Raw genomic sequence first — 26701 nt, 5'->3', positions numbered from 1 at the left:
CGTTAGTTGCAGCCCTACAAAGAAGAAAGGCCACTTTATACAAAACAATGTTTTAATGGCAAAAGTAAACGGTTTCAGTCAATATTTAAAATATTTAATAGATATCAGAAAATAAAGCATGATACCCCTAAAATTATGGAAATCTAAAAATATATACCAGAATATGATGGTTTGGACAAGGAATTACATTTACTGATATGAATATGATACAATAATGTTAATAAAGTTAATTATACTGGTAATTAACTCAGACATATCCAGGGTTTATGAAAAGTTTGCTTATCTACAGCAGAACCATCTTCATATCAAGAGTAATACCTACTTCGTTGTCATTGAAGTGTAAGCTAAAGGTACACAGTTTTGCCAAATAAGTTAAGTGTCAGTAATTTGATTTTCTGTTCCCCAGTTGCCAGTTTTTCGTTTTTGCATGCTTAGCCAATCATCTCTTTAGATCCATAATTGAAGTGGGGTCGTCTTCTCCCCTTGGCCTTCTAACTTGGCGTATCTATCTTAAATTAAGTTTCGGTGTCTGATGCAGGGCTGCACAACTCCAGTCCTCGCGAGCCACAAACAAAAATCCTTGCCTGAAAACAAGTAGGTTACTGGATGAGATGCCTGTGCTTAAAATGGGATATCCCAAAAACTGTGGCCTGTTTGTGGACTTTGAGGACTCGAGTTGTGAAACCCTTGTCTGATGCTATAGGTGACTACAGAGATGTATATGTACAAGACAGACAGCCCTTGACTACTGTGAGTAATTCATTACATGGAAAGGACATTTCTCAGAGTGCATGATAACCTAAGGTACTAGTTGAGAGCAGAATAATTTTTACAGAGCGAGATTCACCTGGAAAGGATTTTAAAGCTCTGATTGGAGCTCCAGTCCTGGTGCAATATACCCCCACCAATATAAAGAACGGCTGCTTCTTACAGCTTTACAAGCGTCCACCATTATGAGACTGTGTTCTGTGCTACTTTATTAAGTAATGGCAGGTCAATGGAAATGTCCAATGTATTACGTTTAGGTCATACCTGTGATTTTACAAATGAAACCCAGAAAGCCGAGTGCACGTGGCACACATGGACAGTGACATAAGTCTAAAGAACTCTCTGAGCACAAGCCCTTATAACCATGCACTCCCACCATTCAAAAAATCAGAGAGGTATGTATTAATAAAATAATAAAAAATGTCTTGTTAAAACAGGTTTAAATCCGAGCATGCGCTCACATACCTCTCTGCGTGTCAAAATTGTGATGTGCATTCTTGACAAACTTTTTTAGCTCTTGGGAGGCTGAACATATCACAGTAAAATCTGATCTGTCTCCTTGTTCTCTCCACTGTAAGAACAATGTTGTCCACAGTCAACAGTGGGTAAGATATAGGCACTTTTATACACAAAATGTATATTAAATCTATTTGAGTAATGTAGGTATTAGTCTTAACTCATACAGATTTTTTACCCCAATTCATATTTTTTGCTTTTTTTCATGGCAATTGGACCAGAGTCATTGATGGAAGGCTTCTAATCGTAATCTGTTTGGGTCTTCAGGGTGCCGCAGTGCAATTCCATATCTCAGTATCATTTCAATGTATGGAGGCCAGTAATGCTTGTCAATTACAACATATGGGTCGTGTGGAGTTGACATCATCTTGTTTATGAGGATCTTAAAGATGGAAAATTAAAGTCAGTAGTGCTCAAAGTGATGTTTTTCACAATATATGCCAGTCAGAGCTTAAAATTATTACAGACTTCCATGGATTTCAGACTACCAGCAAATGGTTTTATTTCAACACATTTCACATTGTAATTGTAAGCAGAAAAGGAAAAAGATAAAAAAGTTAGTAAACAAGGATAGATGATGTCCCAAACAGTCTTCATGATAGGTATAATAAATAAAATGCCTGGGATACATCTATGGCCATCGCTAAGCGACAAAGAAAAGGAATGTAAAGGGGAGCTGGCTTTTTTATTATTATGATTACCATTAAAAATGAGTTTTCAAAGATACTGTATTGTTTTCTGTTTTAAAGCAGTTCTAGATTTTAGATCGCCTTATCATAGTGCAAACAATAGAATGGCTCAGTCTCAATCATACAGCCTGACACTAACTATGGAGGAACAGACTTTATGAGCAGCCATTTTCATATAGATTCAACTCAGTGTGGTGACTGAGATTGAAGAAAAGTAACGCAAAATATCACATGACTGACAACAATGGCAGCCTCTGGTTCTGCAGGAAGTTAATTAATGAAATAAAACCATGTTTTCTTCAGTACTAAAACTCATTACTGCATATAGTACTGCATTTAAAGCTCAAGCCCCCCTAAAATTTGCCCGAGACAAGTCTATCCTGAACTTATAACCAAGGATCAAATATGGTTTGATGTTTCACAGCAGGTACAAAAATGGGCATACTAGATGAGCTAAACAGGCCATATGCCAGATTCTACTTCTTTTTCTTTCTTGCAATGTAGTAATATGTGGATAAAAACATGAGAGTCTAGGCTTTATCTACTATTTTATCTGTGCTCCTTTTATTTGGTAGCCTGCCCAAGCTTTACAATGGTAAAGCACTTTTGACATGTAATATGTGCCGACTGTTGCTCTTTTTTTCCCTTTTTTTTCATATTTAAGATGTCAAATAAATTCAAATAATCAGTTACGGTGTTAATGCAAAAATGGGCTTTTGTTTCACCAGAGACAGCAATGGAAATAAATCTGTTAGTCAATTTCGCTGAAGTTACTGTCAGTTTAGATCTCTTGAAATGCCTTGAAGTGATGGATGCATCAAGTTACAATACCATAAAAAGTGCTTTCTGTTTGGATGACATTATACGATGTCATAAGAGGATATGATGTTCTCTAGATCAGGAGATTCCTCATAATAAGGAACTGGCGTATCAGCGTTGTGGCCCGTTATCTTAGCCAATGTCACAATGACCTAAGTTTTTGAAGTGCTTGAAGAACCAAATGCTGTCTACCAAGGAAACAGCGTGAAGTCTAAATTCATGCTTAATTTGCAAGAAACTGCAGTGGTTTCCTAACCCTGTAAATGCAGCACTAATATTATCGATTACATTGTATACTACTGCATACCAACTATTATACACAGACAGGGATATATGCGGCAGGTTCTACTATATTTAAAGGGACATGTCCAAGACAACCCAACTGAAATCCATACTATAGGAGAATGCACATTAAAGTGCTCTGTAAATACTTTGTTAGGCATTCTTCCAAAATGTAAAGTCTTCCCATTGATCTCAATGGGAGCACGTTCTTGCCAGTGATAGGCTTCTTAACATGTCAATCAGTGGCAGTACAGTACTTCCAATGAAATCAATGACAGTGTTTATGCCACTGATTAATAGTGCTTCCATTGCCTTAAACAGACTGCTGCGTGCAGAATTCAACAGAGCCTGTGCTGCATTGGAGGCGAGAAGGCCACGTGCAGGGAGATGCATTCGGCTGAACGCATCTCTTGCAGGCCTTTTAGCTGGTGAGGTGGGGAAGGGGCGAATGCATTTGGGGGGGGGGGGGGGGGGGAGTCTACATAATCCCCTCATGCATCTGCAAAACAGACCACGTGAAAATGTAAAGGGGGCTTGTACGTATCATATAACGGTCTAAACTTTATTTTGTTTCACCGTACTATTACTGGAGGCATACGCAATGTGGTGACAAGTCAAAATCCTACTCTAAATTCTGTTCTCGTCTTATCACAATTTTCCCAGTTTCCCTAAAAAAGAGACAGCTACAACTACATAGTTTCATCTCTTTACAAGCCCTCCCGCTACCTCCTGTCATTTTTGCCCCAATATGGCCAACGCCAGTGACATATACCCCACAGTTTACATTACCTCTAAAATTTCATGTAAAGTTATCAACTCCACCGAAGGCTCTGGAGAAAGCACCTAGAAGATAATTAGCGCAAAAACAGTTTGCTAGTTAGCAAGAAAGTTCATAGGAGTTGAACCTATCCAATATAGTACTAACTGCACAAATCAAAAGGAGGCAAAACATACCGTATTTGCTCGATTATAAGACGAGGTTTTTTTCAGAGCAAATGCTCTGAAAAATACCCCTCGTCTTCTAATCGGGGTCGTCTTCTAATCAGACCTCAAATAGAGGTCTGATTAGGAGACTAAGATCCAGATCCCCCCACCGCTGCAGGGGACCTGGATCCTCCTGTCTCACCCCCCCCCCCCATCATACACACTTACCGGTGCTTCCTGCTGTACTGCCGGGGCAGCGGGTTGACGTCTACGCGATCCGCGTAGACAACGTCCGCTGCAGCCGGAAGGAGGTGTGGCTAGCAGCGGGGGTTGTCTGCGTCCGTCGCGTAGACCTTCCCCGACTGTCAGAGATCAGAGTTCCCCGCACCGGAACCGCACCGGTGCGGGGAACTCTGATCTCTGACAGCCGGGGAAAGTATACGCGACGGACGCATACAAACCCCCCCTGCCAACTCCACCTCCTTCCGGCTGCAGCGGAAGGCGACGTCAACCTGCTGCCCCGGCTGGAAGCACCGGTAAGAGAGGGCTGAGAGGGGATAGAGGGGTGAGAGGGGTGAGAGGGGGGGGGGAGAGAGTGTGTGTGTGTGTGTGTTAGTTAAATGGGGGTATAGGGTGTGTGTGTGTGTGTGTTAAATGGGGGCATAGGGCATTTCTGGAGTGGCGTTAAGGGGGCATTTAATAGAGCACTCTGCCTCCTGAAATGCCTTATACCTCCCTATATGCCACTCTGCCCCATAATATGCCTTTTAACCCCCTAAATGCCAGAGTGGCATATAGGGGTATAAGGCATTTCTGGAGGCAGAGTGCTCTATACAATGCCTTTTAACTCCCTTAATGCCACTCTGCCTCCTGGAATGCCTTATACCTCCCTATATGCCACTCTACCCCATAATATGCATTTTAACCCCCTAAATGCCAGAATGGGATATAGGGGTATAAGGCATTTCTGGAGGCAGAGTGGCACATAGGGGGTCAAAAGGCATACCATGGGGCACAGTGGCATATAGAGGGTTAAAAGGCATATCATGGGCCACAGTGCCATATTGGTGTGGCAAGCCTGGGGGCAGATGTGCGTAACTGGGGGACAGGTTGGAAAATACAAGGAAATAAAAACAAAAAAAATATTTTTCTCAATCATAGCTTTTATTTAAAAAAATAGTTTACATGAATTAACATTTACTGGTAAAACTTTTTTCCTTTAGGGTCGTCTTATATTCAGGCTTTTTCTTTTTTTCCTAAGTTAATATTCAGATTTTGGGGGGTCGTCTTATAATCAGGGTCGTCTTATAATCGAGCAAATACGGTATATACATGTGGCAATTTTACTCCTAAGGGATCCCATGGACAGTCAGAACAAGCTCTGGTTCTACTAGAGACATTAATTATGATGTATGCCACTGAATGTCCTTTCTTGATTATTCCACAGGGTTTGCAATCTCCACCTCCATACATAGCAGTAAATGAGAGAGCTCTCCCGTAAAGAATTTCCTTGTTTAAGAGGACACCATGGCTCCTGTAATCATAATAAGCTGGCTGCTGTTGCCTGCTCTGTCAAGTGGGTTAAAATTACCCCCGCAATGGCCAAGTATTGACCTCACATATACATTATACTCTTTCCAATTAAATCACATCCTTCTCCTTTACTTGTATTGGGGCCTGAATGCAGGAGCACATAAAGGGGTTTCAAACATTTAGTGCACTACAAGTGAACAGGACAAAATATTGCTGACCAAAAATGCGGTCTTTGAGCTTGACTAAATACATTTATGTATACATTTTTTGTGAGCTGCTTTCTAACAACTAGATAGAAACCTTTTAGATAGGTGTGTGAACAATGTTATATCTTCCACTGATCACCTGAATGGAACACTCACATGAATGTGTAATGCCTTCACTCTCTCATATGTAATAATTCACACATATAGAAGGCATTTTGAATAAAAAAGCGCTACCCTATTTCAAGACATACCCTTTTCTTTTTGCTGCTCAGATCGTGTTGTTCAGGAAGAGGAAAATTATCTTCTAGAAAGGCTCCCAGCGCCGTTAAGAGTTCCTCCTTATACGCTCTTACTTTCACAAGCTTACTTGCAAGATCTTGAAACACGCTTTGAAGACGTAAGCATGTAAAAATGTTTATACAATGATTGCTAACACATCAAAAAGTTATTTATATTTATGGGGAGTTTCAGTAAGCACAGTTAAGACTTACAGAAATTGTGTCACATGCCTGTTATACCCCTGCATAACGGCGCACCATCCTACTACGTCAAAGTATCGGACATTTGCATAAAACAAATTCTAAGCTTTTAGAATCTCACTGGCATTATTAAGTTAATTCTTATCCACATATAACTGTTAATGTTTGGTAAATATTACAGAATAAAACATTCATATGGATTCAGTTGTGTGTAGCAATAGATGTGTTGATCTCTGCTGCACAGTTTTATTTTTGACATATTAGATCATTGACGTGGCAGGTGAGCTTATGTGCTTTAGCCAAAATATAGCACTATTCATAACTATTACAACTATATAACACTTGTGTTTCTCAGCCTACTAATTTGTTCTTCTAAATCATATATATAATTATATATAAAACATGACTAAAAAGGTTGTTGCTGCCACACAGCAAATTGGGACTGAGTTCAGACATAATTGTTTCTGTTTTTATAAATGTATAGTTGAGTGTAAGATCGCAGCAGCAGGGTTCCCTAACTAAATTCAGCCTTTGGCACAAACCATGACAGACTGACAATATCTGGTATTAGTAGTACAAACCTATTTGGTTAATTATATCAATCTCCAATCCATCTGGCCCACAGCCTTATAAAACTGATTTAGACACCTCTAGTATAAAGAATAAAATAAAAAAAAGGAAAGAACCCCCTGCCCCAAAAACAACACAAACATACATCAGAAAGGAAAACAATAACGTAACCAAATAGGTTTGCCTTTCTACACTTAACCTTACAGCAGAGTTACATAATAATGCAATTTAATAATAAGATATTCAGTTTACCTAGTCTCTGAAAACCCAGTGGCCTGACTTCTCAGCTCTTCAAGCCTGGCAGTGAGAGCATCCAGTAACTGCTGCTGACCATCCAACCAATACTGTTCTCTAAAACCAACAGAGAAGAAAAGAATGTCCCGTCTTATATGGACACACAGAGAAACAACAGATAAAGCTTTGAACACAAATCCCTCAAAACAAGTTACTTAATACATTAATGATATAGTATGTAGTAAAAACATTGACCAATTTCATTATTTCTTCATGGTGCCAGGATTTAAAGTCTTTAAAGACAGGGGGACATCCTGGTATAATTGAGGGTGAAATAAACTGTAGTCACAATATCCCTTTAATTAATACCTATACATGTGGACTATTTAAATGTTGATGCCATAGAAGTCTAATGCTGGTTTAAAAATGAAAATAAAAATGAACAAATTATTCCAAGAAGAACCTTCACTGCATCCACATTCTAAGTGTGTTCACCATATGTCTTGTTTCACCCAAGGGAAAATCTGCCCTTTCAAGAACCTTTTCACATACTAGACTTTTCTGTAATCAAACGTTAGAAACAGGTTAAAAGGACACACCAGTCATCATACGCACGCTAATGGCATAAAGGCCAAGTGTCTCTTTAAAATGCATTCTTTATTGGTGGTGATGAATAAAGTTTTGGCAAATTTTCCCACACAATTTTACAATTTGTCCCAAACAGATAAACTGACCCGTACAGCAATCTCTGCTGTTGAATATGCTTTACTAGTGTAAGGGGCCAGTCATTGAAATTACGTGGCCAAAAATCTTTCCGCCTTTCTATCGCTATACTTACCCCCCCCATCTCCCAAGTCTTTTATTTCATTTTCCCCTCTTTTCTTTCATTCACTTTTTTTCTCCATCTTCTCTGTATTTTTTAACAGCTCTCTAACAGAGAGAAGTGCACACTGCCTAGACATCCCCTTATGCTCTTTTATGATGCCAGAGATCTCAATTGGCACTGGGTCCCTCATCAGGGTTCCCCTGAACAGCAATCATAGGAATCCTATTGGGAACCCTCTGATTGTTGCAGAATACATACACGCATTGTGTGGTCAGCAAGGTATTATGGCTGGAGACCCAATGAGCCCCTGACACATGAAGGGAATTCCCCGGTGATTTTGAAGGGAATTCCCCAGATTTTGGCCCCAGCTGCCAAAGGGGAGACCAGGCAGTCAGCCTGATCCCCCATAAAACAGCAGACCCCTTTGGTGTAAAAATAGGGCAGGTTAGAGCAGAGGAACACTGAAGGGAGCAGGTAACAGCTGAAAAGGTAGGAAGGGGCTGGGAGGATGAGATAGGAGCACGAGGGGCCAGTGAGAGACAGCAGGGAGTGAAGAGCAGCAGATGGCCAGACAGAAACAGAATAGGAGAACTGAAATGCTGAGCTGTATGAAGACGCATGTGCACTCTGACTGGACCTTAACACCTGCCCAATGTGACAGACAACTCCCAAGGTGACAAAAGTTGTTATATATATTAGACAGGAAAACATACAATTTAAAGCAGTCAGTAAATTCACCCCTAGGTACCTTGTCAAATCTATTCACTTCCTAGCTACCTCAGGAAGATCTAGATTGATAATTACATATTTTATCATCATTATTTGAATATGAATATCATACTCTTCCAGATCTTTCTTCAATTCTTTGTTCTTTGCTTGAACTGAAGAAAGCATCATCTCAAGCTCCCGGTCTGTTTTCTTCAACTGCAAGGAAAGCGTACACATTCAGATACACAAAACACATACGAAACACAATGCAAAAATATTATAAAAATGCCAGGTGTGAAAACTACTGGAATCTATTCATAAAAAAAGATACTTATTCTATACTTTCTACACATAACAGAAACAAAACACAGTCAGTGAAGTCAGACCAAGGTTCAGCTGTTATATAGGCTTTGCTCAAACCTACAACTTATTGGTGTAAGAAGCAGAACATGACCTACAAAAGAATCTTACAACACAAAAAGAAAGATGAGAATTTAAGATGTTGTTTGATCTGTTGAGTGCATAATTGAGGACTTTGGATTGTGTGATTCCCAGTTCACAGAACATGGGGACTTCAGCTTTTTTTGATCATGGAGTGATGACAGGAGAATTCCTGGATCCTATTAATTTTTCTCAAGCACATGTCATCCCTTGGAGAACAGGACTCCAAGTAAATATCAGCCTTTCTGCAGAACAGAGGGATAATAAAAGGGTGGAAGTACACTCATGTATTTAACATGTCATAAGTACTTAATAGGGTTCTTAAAACACATCTGTTTCTCTCCTGAATACAGATTATCTGTAGTGGTTTCACGTGCGGTAGTGTGCACCATAACATAATATCGTAAATACTTCTGGAATGCAATCGTTTTGGAAAGATGGAGAGTAGAAAAATAATGTCATTAAGAGGCATTAAGACCATACAAAAGTAACATTGTACAGCAAAAATAAATTAGATTACACTGCTCTCATGTGGAAGGGTAATGATCCCTGTCTAGAAGAGCAAGATGCTTCTTCTAATCATTGGAATTATGATACGCGACTATTAACTGCCTGCCACTACATTTTTATTTGTATGCATTCTCTCTTCACATACCCCCCCTCCTTTTAATCTGCATAAGCCTTCACTAAACCTATCCTCTGCGCAACTGCATCAGCATTTGAAATTGCAGTTTCTTACAGTTAAAAAAAATATATAAAATGATCAAAATACAACTAAATCAAGAGGTTATGGGCCATTAGGACTCTTATGACATGTACTACTAATTGCCAGACAAACAGGATTATACAACATGTTGAATCCTCACTGTTCCCTTAAACATTTGTCGCATTAAACCCACACCTAAACTACCCATAAAGGTGTGATTTCAAACCCATTGATCAGTAACAATTTGGATGAGGCTGCTTCCAGCTGAATAGAGTAACTCAGACATAATAAAACAAATTCAATTTTATGAACTGTGACATGAGCTCATAAAAATAGAAAAAAAAAAATCATACTGGAGTATAGGGCTGCAACTAACGATTATTTTCATAATCGATTAGTTGGCCGATTATTTTTTCGATTAATCGGATAAAAAAATGAATGTAAATTTTTCATTTATTTAAAATAATGTAATAAACAAATTATATTAAATACAAACAGCATAATAAAAAAAAACTTTGATAAAATGCATTTCTTGCCTTTATTTCGCAACCAGCCCCCCCCAATTTATGCACATTTGAGCCCAGGCTTGCCACGCTGCCTCCCACATATACCACTCCACGCTGCCCCCCACATATACCACTCCACGCTGCCTCCCACATATACCACTCAACTCTTGCCTCCCACATATGCCACTCCACTCTTGCCTCCCACATATGCCACTCCACGCTGCCTCCCACATATGCCACTCCACGCTGCCTCCCACATATGCCACTCCACTCTGCCTCCCACATATGCCACTCCACGCTGCCTCCCACATATGCCACTCCACCTCCCACATATTCCACTCCACGCTGCCTCCCACATATACCACTCCACTCTTGCCTCCCACATATGCCACTCCACTCTTGCCTCCCACATATGCCACTCCACGCTGCCTCCCACATATGCCACTCCACTCTGCTTCCCACATATACCACTCCACGCTGCCTCCCACATATGCCACTCCACGCTGCCTCCCACATATGCCACTCCACGCTGCCTCCCACATATGCCACTCCACGCTGCCTCCCACATGTCACTCCACGCTGCCTCCAACATATGTCACTCCACTCTACCCCCACATATACCACTCCACGCTGCCTCCCACATATGCCACTGTGCCTGATACACCTTATACCCGATACACCACTCCATCCTCCCTAGACATGCCACACTGCCTCCCAGACATGCCACACTGCCCTCCCCACATATGCCACTCCACTCTACCCCCAGATATGCCACTGTGGCCCCAGATCTGCCTTATACACCCTGATACACCACTCTGTCCTCCCCAGACATGCCACACTGCCCTCCCCACATATGCCTTATATACCCTATATGCCTTATACCCCCAGATATGTCACTCCGTCCTCCCCAGATATGCCTTATACCCCCCAGATATCTCATAGTCCCCTCATAGAGTCACAGACCATACTTTTATAAATAAGTACTGGGTTAATCTTCACTGCCCCCAGGATTTAGATTCCCCTTAGTTTGCCCCCCTTTATCTCTAACTGCACCTTAAGTTAACTTTAATAAATTAATAAAATTAACCCTCAGTCCTCATCATTAAATTAACCCTAAACACCCCATTAACCATAACTGCCCCTAAATTAACCCTAAAGACCCCATCAACCACAGCAGCCCCTAAATTAACCCTAAACATACCATTAACCAAAACTGCCTCAAATTAACCCCAAACACCCCATTAACCACAGCTGCTCCTAAATTAACCCTAAACACACCATTAACCATAGCTGCCCCTAAATTAACCCTAAACACCCTATTAACCATAGCTGCCCCTAAATTAACCCGAAACACCCTATTAACCATAACTGTCCCTAAATTATCCCTAAACACCCCATTAACCATAACTGCCCCTAAATGAACCCTAAACACCCCATTAACCATAACAGCCCCTAAATTAACTCCCACCTCCCCTAACTTTCAGTAGCCCAAATATTAATTTTATACTTACAGTTAGATGAGTGTCACAGCCATGTGGTTCTGGCCTTCTGGGAGAAGGAAGGGGGCGGGGCCAGTTGTCACAGTGATTACAGGGAGGGGCTGGTAAGTAGGAGCTGCTGCTGCGAGTCACTGAAACGCATTATATAATGAGAGGTATTTTTCAGAGTGTTTGCTCTAAAAAAACCCTCATTTAATAATCGATAAAAATCGATTCAACTAATCGATAATGAAATTCGTTGGCAACGATTTTCATTATCGATTATTATCGATTTTATCGATTAGTTGTTGCAGCCCTACTGGAGTATTCTGCAGTACAAAACAGACATTCACATTGACCTGGCATGATTTGTACTGTAATATATCATAAAACCAAAAAGATAGGCCCAAAAAACCGTAAAAAAAATGATTCAATGGAAAAGAAAGCCTAATCAATAAGCATTCTAAGAGCAGTAGGACACTTCATATACTTCCTAAAGAGGCCTTGCCAAAAAATATACTACTTATGGGAAATCAAACGAGAAGGTTACCTCTTCTTTTCCAACGGCTAGAAGAACCTCCTGGTTTTTAGAGATGACTAAGAAACATAAAAAAATAGCAGTTAATATTTTATTTCTATAGCAACATATTGACAAAAGCCATCATTTTAATGTCCTCACTGACAATGAAATCAGTGAAACAGAATGTTTTGCCAAATATGACAACACAAGGCCCAACTTTGGACATGCCAAGTCAGTAAAAATTTAATTAACACGGAGCAGACATCTTCAAGTAGAAGAATTATTAGAATCAATAATATTACCGTGATTTGAGTAGAAATGATTTCTGCTATTTAACCTCTTACAACCTGGATGTCGTGATAGGGAGTTATCCATATATCCAGAATATTTCATAGTCTATAAACCCTTGCTAGACTCCTGAAGTGCTGGATGGCTTCTTGATTGTTGAGGTCATAGAATTGTGGGTAGTTTTATGAGAAACACTTAAAAACTAAAAAGCCAAGGATGAACAAAAAAACCCAAAACAGACAATTTTGGAACCACAAACCATATATGACCTCAAAGTCAGCCATATGTAATGACAATCACTGGTCAGAAATATTTTAGCGCTGTAAATTTAAGTATAACCTTAAAATATTTAATTACAGGGATTACAAGAAGACAAACCCATCAAAGTGACCATGATGCACACCCTGGCCACTTTACAATCACACGCTGCTTTTAGCACCATTAAATGTGTTTAGCTAAACGTCATACTGCTTGTGTGTATAAATATATATACCGTATTGGCTCGAATATAGGCCGCACTTTTTCCCCCCACTTTAAGTCTTTAAAGTGGGGGTGCGGCCTATATTCGGGGTCTAGCGCTCAACGCCCGGGACATGCAGTTCCGGGCGCCGGGCAGGCAGCGGGGTTAGGATACAGATCCCCCGTAGCGGTGCAGGGGACCTGCATCCTACTCTCTGATACGCTCAGACAGCCTCCCCTGCCGGCACTTTCCACGGGGGAAGTACCGGCACGGGAGGTCGTCTAAGCGCATTGCGCAGACGTTCACCGGCAATGCGAGCGTAAACAGCATCCGCTGCCGGCACATCTGCACGATCTGCTTTAACAATCTTCCTTGCCGGCACTTCCCACGGCGGAAGTGCCAGCACCGGAAGTCGAGTACGCGTACTGCGTAGCTGTCCCCCGCCGGCCCTGCAAGACCCCGGGGAGTCTGCACCGGTAAGGCTAGTCTCTTGGGGGCAGAGTGGCAGCATATCTCGGGGGTGGGGGGCACATCTCGGGGCCAGAGTGCACATCTCAGGGGGGGATAGAGTGGCAACATATCTGGGGAGGGCAGAGTGGCAGCATGTCTGGGAAGGGCAGAGAAGCAGCATATCTCGTGGGGGCAGAGTGGCAGCATATGTAAGTGGTTTTTTTTTTTTACTAAGAAATTTTTTTCTTTAAAAAAAAGCACCTAACTTTTAGGGTGCAGCCTATATTCGGGTGCGGCCTATATCCGAGCTAATACGGGGGGTATATATATATATATATATATATTATTTTTTTTTCCCGGATTCTAAAGCCTAAAGGATATATGGTAGTTCTTGGTTTCTTAAATAGTGATGATGTTCATAGAATATTTTACTCCTGCGACATGGAAATTGTGACTTGCTTTATTCTCTTTTTTAAGGATGCTTTGGATAGGTTCAAGAAACTCAACCTGTTCATTTTCAAATTGAGCCCATCAGTGAGCCATTTTCATGTTCAAAATATGTTGTTCCTTGTCATAGGCAATACATTAAATTAGACATTACCGAAAGCTGGTATATTCTTGCATGGGTATCCGCTCATGTCCTCAGATTTAACTCAGTCAAGTTTCAAATGAACCCCGTCTATAAATATCATTAAAACTTACTTTCGGGAGATCTCTTCTGCCACTGTTCATATTCTGCATTGAGGGCTCTCACTTGCAACATGAGCAAATGTAACTGAATTGAAACACAACTCACATTCAGTACTTGATAGTTTAGAAAGTACAATTTCTTTATATTTTGTAATTCAGAAACAAATCTTTTCTATTGTCTAACAAAATTTCACATATTCACTATACCATTGTCTAGAAATCAACATATGATAAAGATTTTTACAGCTCGAGAACACAAAAAGGGTGAATGACTGGGGGAGAGGGCAGTGGGAACTGCGCAAACTACAGTAAAATCCTGGACATTACCAATATTACAAGGAGTAATAAGTGCATGCACCAAAGAAAATAGCAAAGCACACACTAGTCAGGGGCACTCAGAGACACTTTAAATATTATGTTCTCTTACCCACTGAGTTATTGTACAGGGGAGAGCAGACTGCTAAACATGTGGAAATGGCTAAATGATATATTTATTGAAAGAAATGTAATTACATTAACACAGGAATATCTTCCCTGGGAGAAAAAAAAAAAAAAAAGACTAAAACACAGAGAATTTGGACCGAGAGAAAGGTTATTGAAAAGGCGTGGGGGCGAAATACAGAGAAATAACACGCAACAGCAGAGATGAGTCCATGTAATTCGGAGTGTTCATATAAAGTGTTCTCACCTGTATATCTGATTCAGGTAATGGTTCTGTACTCTGGACTGCTAAACGACTCTGGCACTGTCCACAAAAGCAAAGACATTATCCATTAACCATTTAAATGCCACATAGTAGCCAACCAAACGATCTGTTATACAGCGATCAACCCCAAACCCCAAACTCAGAGGAGTAAAAATGCAGCCAGTTGCACAGATAAACATAAAAGCAGAAGATGAAAAGCATAAAAAAAAACAAAACTACATTATCAACCATCTAATGTGATTAAACCGTAAATAGTGCAGGTTGTCCTTGTCTATACTTAAAACATTGGGAGAAAAATGATTAATATAAATACACTTTGAGGGTTTTATACTTAGAAACTTCCCATTCCCAGATACATTGCATAACTTATTTTACGACTCCTCAGAGATTAGCTCAGCCCCTTACATATTCCTAGAGGGACAGACACTACCAACATAGCCAGACATTCAAGATGGAGTCACATACCTCTTGCATTTCTTGCCATATTTCCTCGCATTGCTGTACTAACTCTTCCTTCGCATCCTCAGAGATTTGGGTGTTAGGGCTGATATCGGGTGGCAGATCATGTTGATATGCTGACATGTGCTTTGCCAAGTGCTCTGCCTAAAATAAACAAATATATACCAAAGGTTAAGATCATTGGAAAACACAGCAGAACAGGATGAATGTCTGGGCCAGCAGTACAGCAAGTATAATACATTTGCTAATATACATATTGCAATAACAGCAGGATACAGGACTAAGGGGTAAACTGTATAGGTGTATGTCCATATTAAAGATTGCAGATCTTTCTAAACAAAGTCAACATGTTGTCGTGGACATCTTCCTATTCAGCAGATAATACAACCATTTAATGTGTCACATGAATCCTTTTTTAAAATTAAAAAGTATTTTTTAAATTGTGCTTGAGCCTCCTTGGAACACATTGATAAACCCACACTATTTAATGAAACCTCCTTTTAACACCCCATATAATATCATAGCGACCAGTATGTTTCTGACCTTTTTTATAATCACTTTGGGCCGTTTTTATCTTTTACATGTGGCATCTAGGCTGTGAGATTCCATTATTGTCAGGACTCGGGTGATCAGGTCGGGTAGGAGCCCATGCGCAGGGGATACTTGGGGTTCAGTATGTAACCCACGGTGCATGATTATGCAAACAAAGACACCACAAGCAGAATTCCAGGTAATGCAGTGTATTTTATGTATATAACAGGACCAGCAAATAAGGGTAATACAGTCTAAGCAAGAAACCGGACGTATGGCAAAATAAATACCGGTAATAAGTCTTTTGACAGGGAGCCCGCTTGGAAGGGCACGAAAGGCACACAGCCCACTTGGAAGGACACAACAGCAGGGAGTCCACTTGGAAGGACACAATAGCAGGGAGTCCACGTGGAAGGACACAATAGCAGGGAGTCCACGTGGAAGGACACAAATCAGGGAACCAGGACCAGTACAGGCGCAGAGCCACAGCAGGAAGGTCCATAGACTTCAATACAAAGGCCCTGACTGCAGGGCAGGTTCATAAAGGCAGGGCAATCCAGGTAACAAGGCCCAGCTGGATGTAGACTAGGGCTCAACCCAGGGAACAAGGCACACCTGAGTTCTGAGTGCTCCAGAGGGTGGAGGGTGGCCACTAGTGGTCGCAGATGTAAACGCCACAGGTATAAAAAAGCCATGGTTCAGGCAGCGAAAAATTGGTTCCTGACAATTATTCTGTCCTGTGTCCCCAGCCATTCAGTACAGGACGGGTTGTGTAGATTGCAGGCCTTTCGTGATTCTTCACATGGTTTTTTTCCCATTCACCTGATCTTCATTATCCTGCCTACTGAACAATGAACAACTTTGCTGGAGTTCCTGTGTGATTCGGGATTCACAGACTGATTAAGTATTCCCACCTGTTATCCAAACCATACGTCCTCACAATCATATGAGCCAACGTAGTGCATCTTTTACGGAAGGCTTGCATTACAAAGAGACAGAGTTGTGAACAAGGATGAATTTTTAGAATAAAAGTTGTAACGCCTGTCTTACAGCTCCAATCTCCAACTTCAGCCATTGCTAAATTTTATATACTGTATACAATGCCAACAGGATTCAGAAGTGCTGTACAAGGAGTTATATGTAAAATGAGAGACAATAAGGAGGTCACTGGTTAGGGCAGCTTACAATCTAAAAGGGAAGGTGTTTTCATGAAATATTTGAAAGCTAGGAGTCAGAGGCATGGAAAGACCAATGCGAATACACCCCTCGGTCTCTTAGCCCAGACCTTCTCAATAGGCAATAGGGAAATATGGATAAATAGCCAAAAAAAACACTGATACAAAGATGGTCATGAAAGGGAACGCAATGAAGACTGTGTGATGGGTATCAGTTACTACAAGAAACTTTTACAATTTAAAGTTAGCTTTAGGCATGTATGTCAAAAGATTTAAAAACACTAATCTCACAATCTATTTTTTATGTTTTTATATGTTTATCAGCTTCATAGTTAAAATGAAACAGGAAGACTCTAGCTTTAGGATAACATGACCAAATACTGTTCAGCGATGGAGGACAGTCCAATGCGTGCATTCTATCTTTAACCAGAAGGAACCTTTCATGTGTTTTTTCCCCCCCACGAGGCTCTTAAACTAGAGAGATGTTTGACTGTAAGGTTTATTTGCGAATGTGAGATTTTATAAAAGGATTCTTCATATGTGATACCCCCCCAGTAGATTTAAAATGGTACACAAGTATGTCCAAAGTTGAAGACGATACGGTAAATGAGGTGCCAGAAACGTTACCCTTTCAAACCCTTCAAGTTCTATTGGGAGCCAGTTTACGCTCCAGTTCTTGGGATGTGCATTATAATTCCTTCCCATTAACACGAACACATATGATTGTCTCATAAAATAGTGCCACCGGTTTGTAAACCCAAGAGAGGAACTCTCCATGTAAAAGATGATGAATTTCACGTCATTATATTAAGTGCTCAAGTAGTTTTTCCATCAGGATTTAAATACATAATTCGGCGTGACATGAAGATTTCTCCCAATATCCCTGGAGAGAACAGTCACAGCTCCTTCAAACATGTCGGTATTACAACAGATATACTGAGCAGCAACACTTCCATGACACTCGCTAATCTAGCAGAAGGGTCATTACTATAAAATAACAAAAAAAAGTGAATAGCACATTCATGGCACATTTTAGTTTTTAAAATAACATACCGACTTGTTAGTGAGAAAAGGATATGCGTGATTTGGCTCGTTGGACCCTTAGTAGAAATTCACATTGAGTAAAACTCGGTATCTATGATATTTACTATGCCGTTGAAGCCAGAACGAGTAAAGGACCCTTCTGCAAAAAAAAAAAAACAACAACCCCAAAACGCACATATGCTGTTAATACCCATAACTGCATGTTGTGCAAACATAATTTATTACCACTTTCTGTAGTCTGTGCAATGTAGAGCGAAAACGCTAGCGTTTCAGAAAAATCCACAGTTACCAATTAAAATGCTGTTGTTTATTAGCAAAACCTCATGTCATCAACAATGTTTATATACGCATATTATAAACGTACATCCCAAGAGTCCATAAGTTATTAAAATGGCATCACATCAGGCCGCTCTCGGACAAAGTATTATTGGATATGTGTTTCTCTGTAGGTTTAATTGCATTAACTCCAGTATTAACCCAAATTCAGTATTTCTCCACAATGTCTCGTTTCACTGTATTGGAAGGCAAACACTAGAAGAGCAAAGCCAAATGACTTTCATTAAACCAGCCTTTCACAAGCCTATTAGCCAGAAGTTACAGTTTACATCTACAGGCAACTTAAATAACAATCCCAATCCAAAATGACACTGAAATGGTTGCTCTCTGACAGTATGCAGGAAATTTAACGAGGGTAAATAAATTCAATTTCTGAAGACTAGAAGACGTGATCTTGTCGCCAGTAATATATGATATGGCCAAAAAAAGATGTGGACCCCTGACCATCCCACCTATATGAGCTTGTTTGACATTCCATTCCAAAATTGTGGGTGTTAATATGTAGTTGGCCCCTCTTTATAACAGCCTCTACTCTTCTGGGAAGGCTTTCCACAGGATGAGGGAATTCATCACTCCAGAGTTCAGCGGCGGTGTTCTTTACACTACTCCAGGCGATGCTTGGCATTGTGCATAGTGGGATTCGGTTTGTGTGCGGTTGCTCAGCCATGGAAACCAACTTTCAGAGGCAGTTTGGAACGTAGTGAGTGATGCTGAAGGCAGACGATTTTCACACGCTACAGCATCAGCACTCAGCACTCAGCGTAGGCTGCCACTTTGTGGAAGCATCTAAGAGTAATAGCACTTACAGTGGACCAGTGGATGCTGAAGATGGCATCCTATGACAGAGCCACATTTGACTGAGCTCTTCAGTACGACCCATACTACTGCCAATGTTTGTCTATGGAGAACGCTGCCTTGGTGCTTGAGTTCGCAGCGTTAGCAGTGGATGTGGCTGAAACACCTAAACTCAATAATTGCAAGGGGTGTCCACATACTTTTTGTTATATGTTGTAGTTTAATTTACAACCTTTATACACCCCTGACGAGATTTTATGAACCTTAATGACAGGAGAAATCACTCCAAAACTAATCATTATGCAGCTCACTCCCTATTACATGAGAAGTTCACTGGTGGAAGGCCTTCATAAAGTATTGTGAAGTCTTCTGTCAACGCAAAGGTTAGTAAAGAAACTAGGGCTGCAACTAACGATTATTTTAATAAGCGATTAGTTGGCCAATTATTTTTTTGATTAATCAGATAAAAAAAATGCAATTTTTTTAAATTTAAAATAATGTAATAAAAAAACCTACAATTTACACTTAAATCTCTTTATTGCAATGTCCTCTCTCTCTCTCTCTCTATTCATCTTCTTATTTTACTGACATAATAAAAGCTACAAGAACCCAAACACGGTGTTTCTCAAACTAGGTTTTAATACAAAGTTATTAGTAAATATTAATTCATATGTTAACTATTTTTCATATTTAATAAAAACTATGAGAAAAAAAACCTTGTTTATATTTTCTTTTATTTACCAAACTGCCCCCAGTTATGCACATCTGACCCCCAGCTTGCCACTCTGCCCCATATATGCCTTATACCTCCTATATGCCAGAGATTCCACTGTGCCCCCTGATATGCCACTAGGCCCCTGATATGCCTTATACTCCTTATATGCCAGTGATATGCAACTGAGACCCCTGATATACCTTTTACCCCCAGATATGTTTTCTGCCCCCCTGATACGCCTAATATCGATATGCCTTATACCCCCTATATGCCCTGAAATTCATAATACCCCCCATACACCACTATAACTCACCCATACACCACTCTGGCTCCTCCCCCTCCCATACTCCACTCTGGCTCCTCCCCCCTCCCATACTCCACTCTGCCCCCTCCCATACACCACTTTGGCCCCTCCCCCTCCCATACACCACTTTGGCCCCTCCCCCTCCCATACACCACTTTGCCTCCTCCCCCCTCCCATACTCCACTTTGCCTTCTCCCCCCTCCCATACTCCACTCTGCCTCATCCCCCCTCCCATTCTCCACTCTGCCTCCTGTCAGCAACGGAGGTTCAGAAGACACCAGGGAGCCGGGTAGAGAGGCAGAGTGACGTAGGGGAGGGGGAGGAGCCAGAGTGGAGTATGGGAGGGTGGTTCCCATACACACCTCTGACTCCTCCCCCCTCCCATACACCGCTCTGCCTCTCTCCCGACTCTATTGCTGACAGGCACTTTCACTGCAGCTTCATAGAAGCCTCAGCGTAAGTGAAGGGCGGGCAGTAACGGAGGCTGTCTGTGCGATTCAGACCCCCACCGGCTGACAGAGAGGATGATTCTCTGTCAGCCGGTGGGGGTCTGCATCGCACAGACAGCCTACGTTACTGCCCTTCACTTACGCTGAGGCTTCTAAGAAGCTGCAGTGAAAGTGCTTGTCAGCAACAGAGGTTCACAAAGCACCAGGGAGTCGGGAGAGAGGCAGAGTGATGTATGGGAGGGGGGAGGAGTCAGAGGGGTGTATGGGAGGGGGGAGAGAGACGGAAGTGATAGACCGGCCGACAGTGAGGGGAATCCAGGTCCCCTGCAGCGTTGCGGGGGATCTGGATTCTAGTGTTATAATCCGATCTCTGTTTGAGGTCGGATTATATAAGGAGAGGAGTTTTTCAGAGCATTTGCTCTGAAAAAAACCTCTTTTTATAATCGATAAAAATCAATTCAACTAATCGATAATGAAAATTGTTGACAACGATTTTCATTATCGATTATTATTGATTTTATCGATTAGTTGTTTCAGCCCTAAAATAAACCCTAGGATGTTCCTGATTAAAAAGAAAAACAATGTCCCTCAGGTTTGATAAATATAGAATCATAAGACATCTGGAAGACGTTGAAAAACAAGGTTTATGCTGTAGTGTACAGCAATCAAAGCGTTAGACAATGCAATTCATGTCAGTTTGATAAACTTACCTCTTCTAGAAGTTTATCCTGCTTGTCCTGCAAACGATAAAAAGTCATAGATAAGATACTCCATTTTGACCAAACCAAAGTGTTTACCCTTGATGTTTTAAAGACGTTCTACAACTATGTACAGAGTATAATATAGTTAAATAACGGTACTCTCAAATGAAAAATAGAGTAAGCTAGGCAGGCAATGTTTATTCTATCTTTGGAGGGGATGAACATGTAGATGTGGCATCTAAAAGGGAGACAAAATGCTGATACCAGGGGGACACTACGGCTTATGCACTGCACCCAGGCTCTCACTTAGCAACGGCACGCTCATAAGATCTTCCTTCACCAGCCCACATTGCAGAAGCGCTAGTCTGTGAAGCAGCTCCTGCACGACTGTATTAGAAGCACTTGACGTGATGTCAAATCCACCGCTTCTGAAACAGCCGCATGTGACCTGCTTCCTTTTCTACACTAGGCCACAAGGGAACGGTGGTCCTTTCAGAAAAAAGGTAGCCGTGTGGGGGGGGGGGGGGATTATAGGCTGGGGGACAAAACAGAGACTGGGGGAAGACAACACAGAGGTTACTGTAATGTGATCTGGTGGAAGACAGAGATAATGTAACTTTCCATGGTTGCACCAGAAGAGATGGCGCCACCATCAGGTAGGGAACAAGATAAAAAGGTGAACCTCCCCCTTGCTCCCTAGTGTAATAGGAGCAATATAAATGCAAAAATTACCGGGAGGGAGAAAAAAAAATTGCCACTGTGGAAACGGACAAGGAAAATTAATTCCCAGGTAAGAATTCCTTGCCATTCTAGGTGGCACCAGGAGAGACTTGGAGGGAAAAAAACAGCAGCCTGAAGGACTAGACAGCCCAACTGGAATCCTGTGTAGAAAGGAGGCCTGGTCTGTAGTGTCTGCCTAACTCTTTACGGAAGCCACTTTACAGATGAGGGTCAGATTTCCAAGAGTGCCTTGAGACCAGAGGGGGGCTCTTTTCCTGACGATAGGTAACATTCTGAGATGGAAGCCTTTGGATCCATTGGCCTATGGAAGCTTTGGAAACCTTCAGTCCTTTCCCGACTCCTGCAAAAGAAATGGAGAGAGTTCCACTTGCTCCAAGATTCCGAACAAGACAGAAATAAAAAAAATACCTTCGGCAGGAACTCTAGAGGTAGCAGTGTAACAACCCTGTCATCAAGGACTCTGAAAAAGGGTTTCTAAATGGAGACTGCATGAAGCTTACAAAGTCTTCCGGCAGAATTTCCAGAGGTTCAAAAAAAAAAAATGTGCAGAGGACAATAACTGAAAAACTAGATAGAGATTCCAGGGTGACACCGATGGGACACAACGGGGACAAAGTCTGGACCCACCAATGTTCACCATGCAGGTGCTCTTTGCCCCCATCTGTACTTTGAGCATAGCAAGTTGTAGGCCAGCATCAAATCCCTTCTGTAGAAAGATGAGGGACAGGTGGATGAGAAACACTGTATACTCCAGCTGGAGAAGGATTTCTAGATCTTGCTGTATATAGCTGAAGTGACGGTTTTCCTACTGGTCTTTCTACTGAAAAAATGCATAGCCATGCCAGCAGGGGATGGATCTCTAATTAGCAACTTCATCTCAGAGACCAGACTATCAGGTGTTGTAGGTAATGATCATCAGAGGAGGAGAGATACAGAATAGTTGGGGGAGGGGGGGTGTTAAATTAATTCCAATGCATCTCATGTGATCTCCTTCCACTTGTGCAGAAAAAAAACACAGTCTGTCTCCCACTGGTGGTGATCTGGCAGTCCTTACCCGGGCCTCTTCCATTTTCAGAGCAGCCTCTGGAATTGTACGGCTTGTCTCGAAAGGATTGGTATAACACATACCCCTCTTTATCCCTTGATGAACAAAAGGAGTTGGTCATGAAGCAAAGAGGAGCCCTTCTCTGAGGAAGCCAGTTCTTATCACCCGAATAGATCTGAGTTCACTGCCAAAAAGCTCTCTCCCTTGGAAGGGAATTCCATAGAGAAGTCTTAGAGGTGTTGTCTACAGACCTGGACTTCCGTGCCCTTCTGAAAGCGCTGTCACCTGGGCTGTGTTACAGATTGGTTCAATAGCTGCCTCGGAGATTAAATTAACCGTCAAGCAGGTGTCAGAAATAATTCTAGCCACCAATCCTGCTTCTGGATAGATGCTACATCTTCAAGGGCCTGTTGAAGCCCTCACAGCACTGGAGACCAAGGCAATGGAAAGTAAATGGTGAAAATTAGTCACTGCTGCTTCAAAGGATCTTGAACCTTACCCTCAGCCTTCTTATCCACCGAATCCTTGAAGTGAGAGGTGTCTTCCAATGGTATAGTTGTCTTCGATGTAGCCTTGGCAACTAATGCATTTTATTTAGGAGCTTCCCACAAATCCGAGTACTTGGGATCAGCTTTGAGAAACAGCCTTTCAACGAGTGTTAGGTGGCACCGGAAGAGGTGCTCTGCATGCCGAAAGGTTAAGCTCAGGGCAATATGGCAGCTGGCAGTGAAACTAGCAATCCAAAAGATCTAGAGTGGGCAAGCCGGCCATGGGAATTGACGCGCGCCTTCCCAGCGGCGTTGGCCCTGGCAAGATGGCTCCCAGAAGTGAGATTTTCAGAGCTCCAGTGGAAATGCCAGACTGTCTCACAAACCTCCTCAAGGGCTACATGGGGAAAAAGTTAAGCTGGGACAACATAGAAAGTAGAAAGGGAACCAGGACCCCCCTAAGGGTTGTGGAAAAGTAAAAAGGGAGAAAAGGGGATTACCCTGCCTGAGCAGGGCAGGAAGAACACTGGGGAGGTTCATCTTTTTATCTAGTTTCTGCCCTGCCTGATAGGTGGAGCCATCTCTCCTGGTGCCACTAAGTGTTGCAAGGAAAAGATGGAGGTTGGTGATGGTTATATGGTAGAAGGGGACATGATATGGAAGTTGGAGTATGTGACGGTGAAAGGAAATATGGAGGTTGGTGCATACCAGATCGAGTGCCAGATGGCCATTGTATGTACATATGAAATGTATACATCTATCTTATCCTGAGTAACAAAGTGTTGATTTTTTAAATACATTTTTGGTAAGTCACTTGCATGGCCTTGGCCGTTGGTAGTATTGCATGGGCATATGTATAGTGTTTATTTTGTATTATTTAGTCATGGTATTTCATTGCCATTTTAGGACAGAAACTAGATGAGATATGCATTTCAGAATCTTGTCACACCTACGTAAAGTTTCCTACATTTATTAATAGCTGACTGTCATAACTGGGGACATTTTCTTCTGATCCGGCCTCGAGCATGACATTTATTTGTTTTTGAATGCTTGTGCGGGATTCTAATTCTCTTGATTAAATACATATATTTGGCACCCTCACCCTGCCTTCCAACACATTCATCTCACATGGACCTAACGAATGCATCTCCATCTTAGATTGCTTTGTCCTGAACCAGCCCTTCGTGAAGAATGTTTCACCCGCCTGGAGTGGCGGGAACACAGCGATGTGATGTGATCCTGGGGTGAAAGCGGGGCTGCTGGAATACCGCCCGAGCTGCCAGATAACAAGCTGTGGCTGCGCATGAGGTAAGGGAATGAGGTAAGGGAATGAGGTAAGGGAATGAGGTAAGGGAATGAGGTAAGGGAATGAGGGAGGGTGTATGTATGTATGCACGCAATGTGTGTTAATGTGTAAGTGTGGGTGTGTTGGCATAAATGTGTATGTGTAAGAGTATGTGTGAGGGAGTGTGTATGTGAGTAATAAGGGGAGGTCACAAGGAGCCGATGGGGTAAAAGCACTGAAGAGCCAGAAAGAAACGGTGAGGCTGCATGTGAGGCAAGGAAGTGACGGAGGGTTTATGTTGTGTGTTAGCATAAATGTATGTGTGTGTTTGTATGTTAGCATAAATCGGTATGTGTAAAAGTGCGAGGGAGTGTGTGTTAGACACTTACACATTTACACACTGGTGCTAACACACATACACATTTACACACCGGTGCTAGCACACAGACACTTACACATTTACACACTGGTGCTGTGTGCTAGCACCGGTGTGTAAATGTGTATGTGTGTTAGCACCAGTGTGTGTAAAGGTGTATGTGTAAGAGCGGGGTGTGTGTGTGTGTGTGTGTGTGTGTAATATATATATATATTTGCCAATGCATATGTGAGTTATAGGGGTGGGGCACATAGTTGAAAATGGTCGCTGGTTTTAGGAGGTGTCATCAGGGGCACAACCAGCAGCCGGACATCACAAAGAAACAATATTAGTGTATTTTGTTTATAAACACTCGTCCCTAGTTGAATTAGCTTAGAACACCGCGATACATTCACTAAACAATCCAAGATTCTATAGGAGGGACAGGAAAGGGCTTTGCTTTCCAAGGAAGGCCTGAACCTTCCAAACAGGGATACACAGACAGCATAGGATATGACCAGACACCACATCAACTTCCAAAAGAGGACACGCTGGAGGTATATACTACCCTAAAACAACAGCTGTGCCTATTACATTAGGTGTAAGGTAAGACAGTTTTACTTTCTGAGAAGGTGGTAGATGAGTGGAATAGCCTCCCAGCTGAAGTGGTAGAGGCTAAGACAGTGAGGGAATTTAAACATACATGGGATAGGCATATAGCTAGCCCGAATCTAAAACGAGGCGAAGTACTGATTCAGGTCTGAGTGTCCACATCAGGAATAAAGGGCCGACTAGACGGGGCGAATGGTTCTTATTCTATGGTTCTGTACACGGGAGACTATACTATACATACAACGCACAGGCCTGTATCGGTCCCACATAACACTTAAGTTAAAAGTGCGCGATGCTTTCCAGTCATTGCACGCATGTAGCGAACTGCAGAGGCTTCTAGGTCACCTGTGCAATACTACAAGCGAAAGAGAGACCTCTGAGGTATCGGCGACATTTGTCGAAGTTGTAACCTGTTCCATGCCGGCCCATTAAAGAGCATCATAAACAACAACAAAAAACCTCCACTGAACCAAAACCGAGCAAACGCACTGTTTGTTTACACAGGTAAACAATACAATGAATACGCGGCACATTCCGTTAATAGTCGTCCGTTTCCCGCATTTACGGCTAAATGAAGAGACGTTACCATGGCGACGGGGATCCCCGGGGTCTGGCACTACGAGAGCCGTCCGCTATCGCTCCAGGGATATCATACTTCGCCTGTCATAACTAACCACGTAGGTCACACAGAGCCAAAACGGGCGCGCCGGCCACTCATTGGCTGGCGAGACTGGTGACATCACTACACTGCGCTGGGAAGCGCGTCGCATACTAGTGACGCGGGCAAGCATGGCGGAGAGGAAGAGAAAGTCTAGACACCGGAGCAACAGCAGTAGCAGCAGTTCTAGTAGTTCCAGTAACGAGGAG

The 26701-nt window shown here is 42.0% G+C and overlaps 1 protein-coding gene across 1 annotated transcript; it reads right to left on the bottom strand.

Annotated features, from left to right (window-relative positions):
* Window positions 1-1507: 1507 nt before the first annotated feature.
* LOC149285511 (centromere protein K-like) lies at window positions 1508-21338 on the bottom strand. The gene is made up of 10 exons (XM_089495300.1): window positions 21318-21338; window positions 15265-15402; window positions 14782-14838; window positions 14106-14178; window positions 12236-12282; window positions 8688-8770; window positions 7039-7137; window positions 5989-6124; window positions 3864-3917; window positions 1508-1666 (listed from the first exon to the last, which is right to left on the bottom strand). Exons 2-10 carry the CDS (start codon window positions 15379-15381, stop codon window positions 1508-1510), a joined length of 825 nt encoding a protein of 274 aa, XP_089351426.1. The 5' UTR covers window positions 15382-15402; window positions 21318-21338.
* Between the last annotated feature and the right edge of the window lie 5363 nt (window positions 21339-26701).

This window comes from Sceloporus occidentalis, unplaced genomic scaffold, assembly GCF_023333645.1.
Source record: "Sceloporus occidentalis isolate IW3139 unplaced genomic scaffold, rSceOcc1.0.p SCAF_78, whole genome shotgun sequence".
NCBI lineage: Eukaryota > Metazoa > Chordata > Lepidosauria > Squamata > Phrynosomatidae > Sceloporus > Sceloporus occidentalis.
This window is presented reverse-complemented; position numbering and strand designations above follow the sequence as displayed.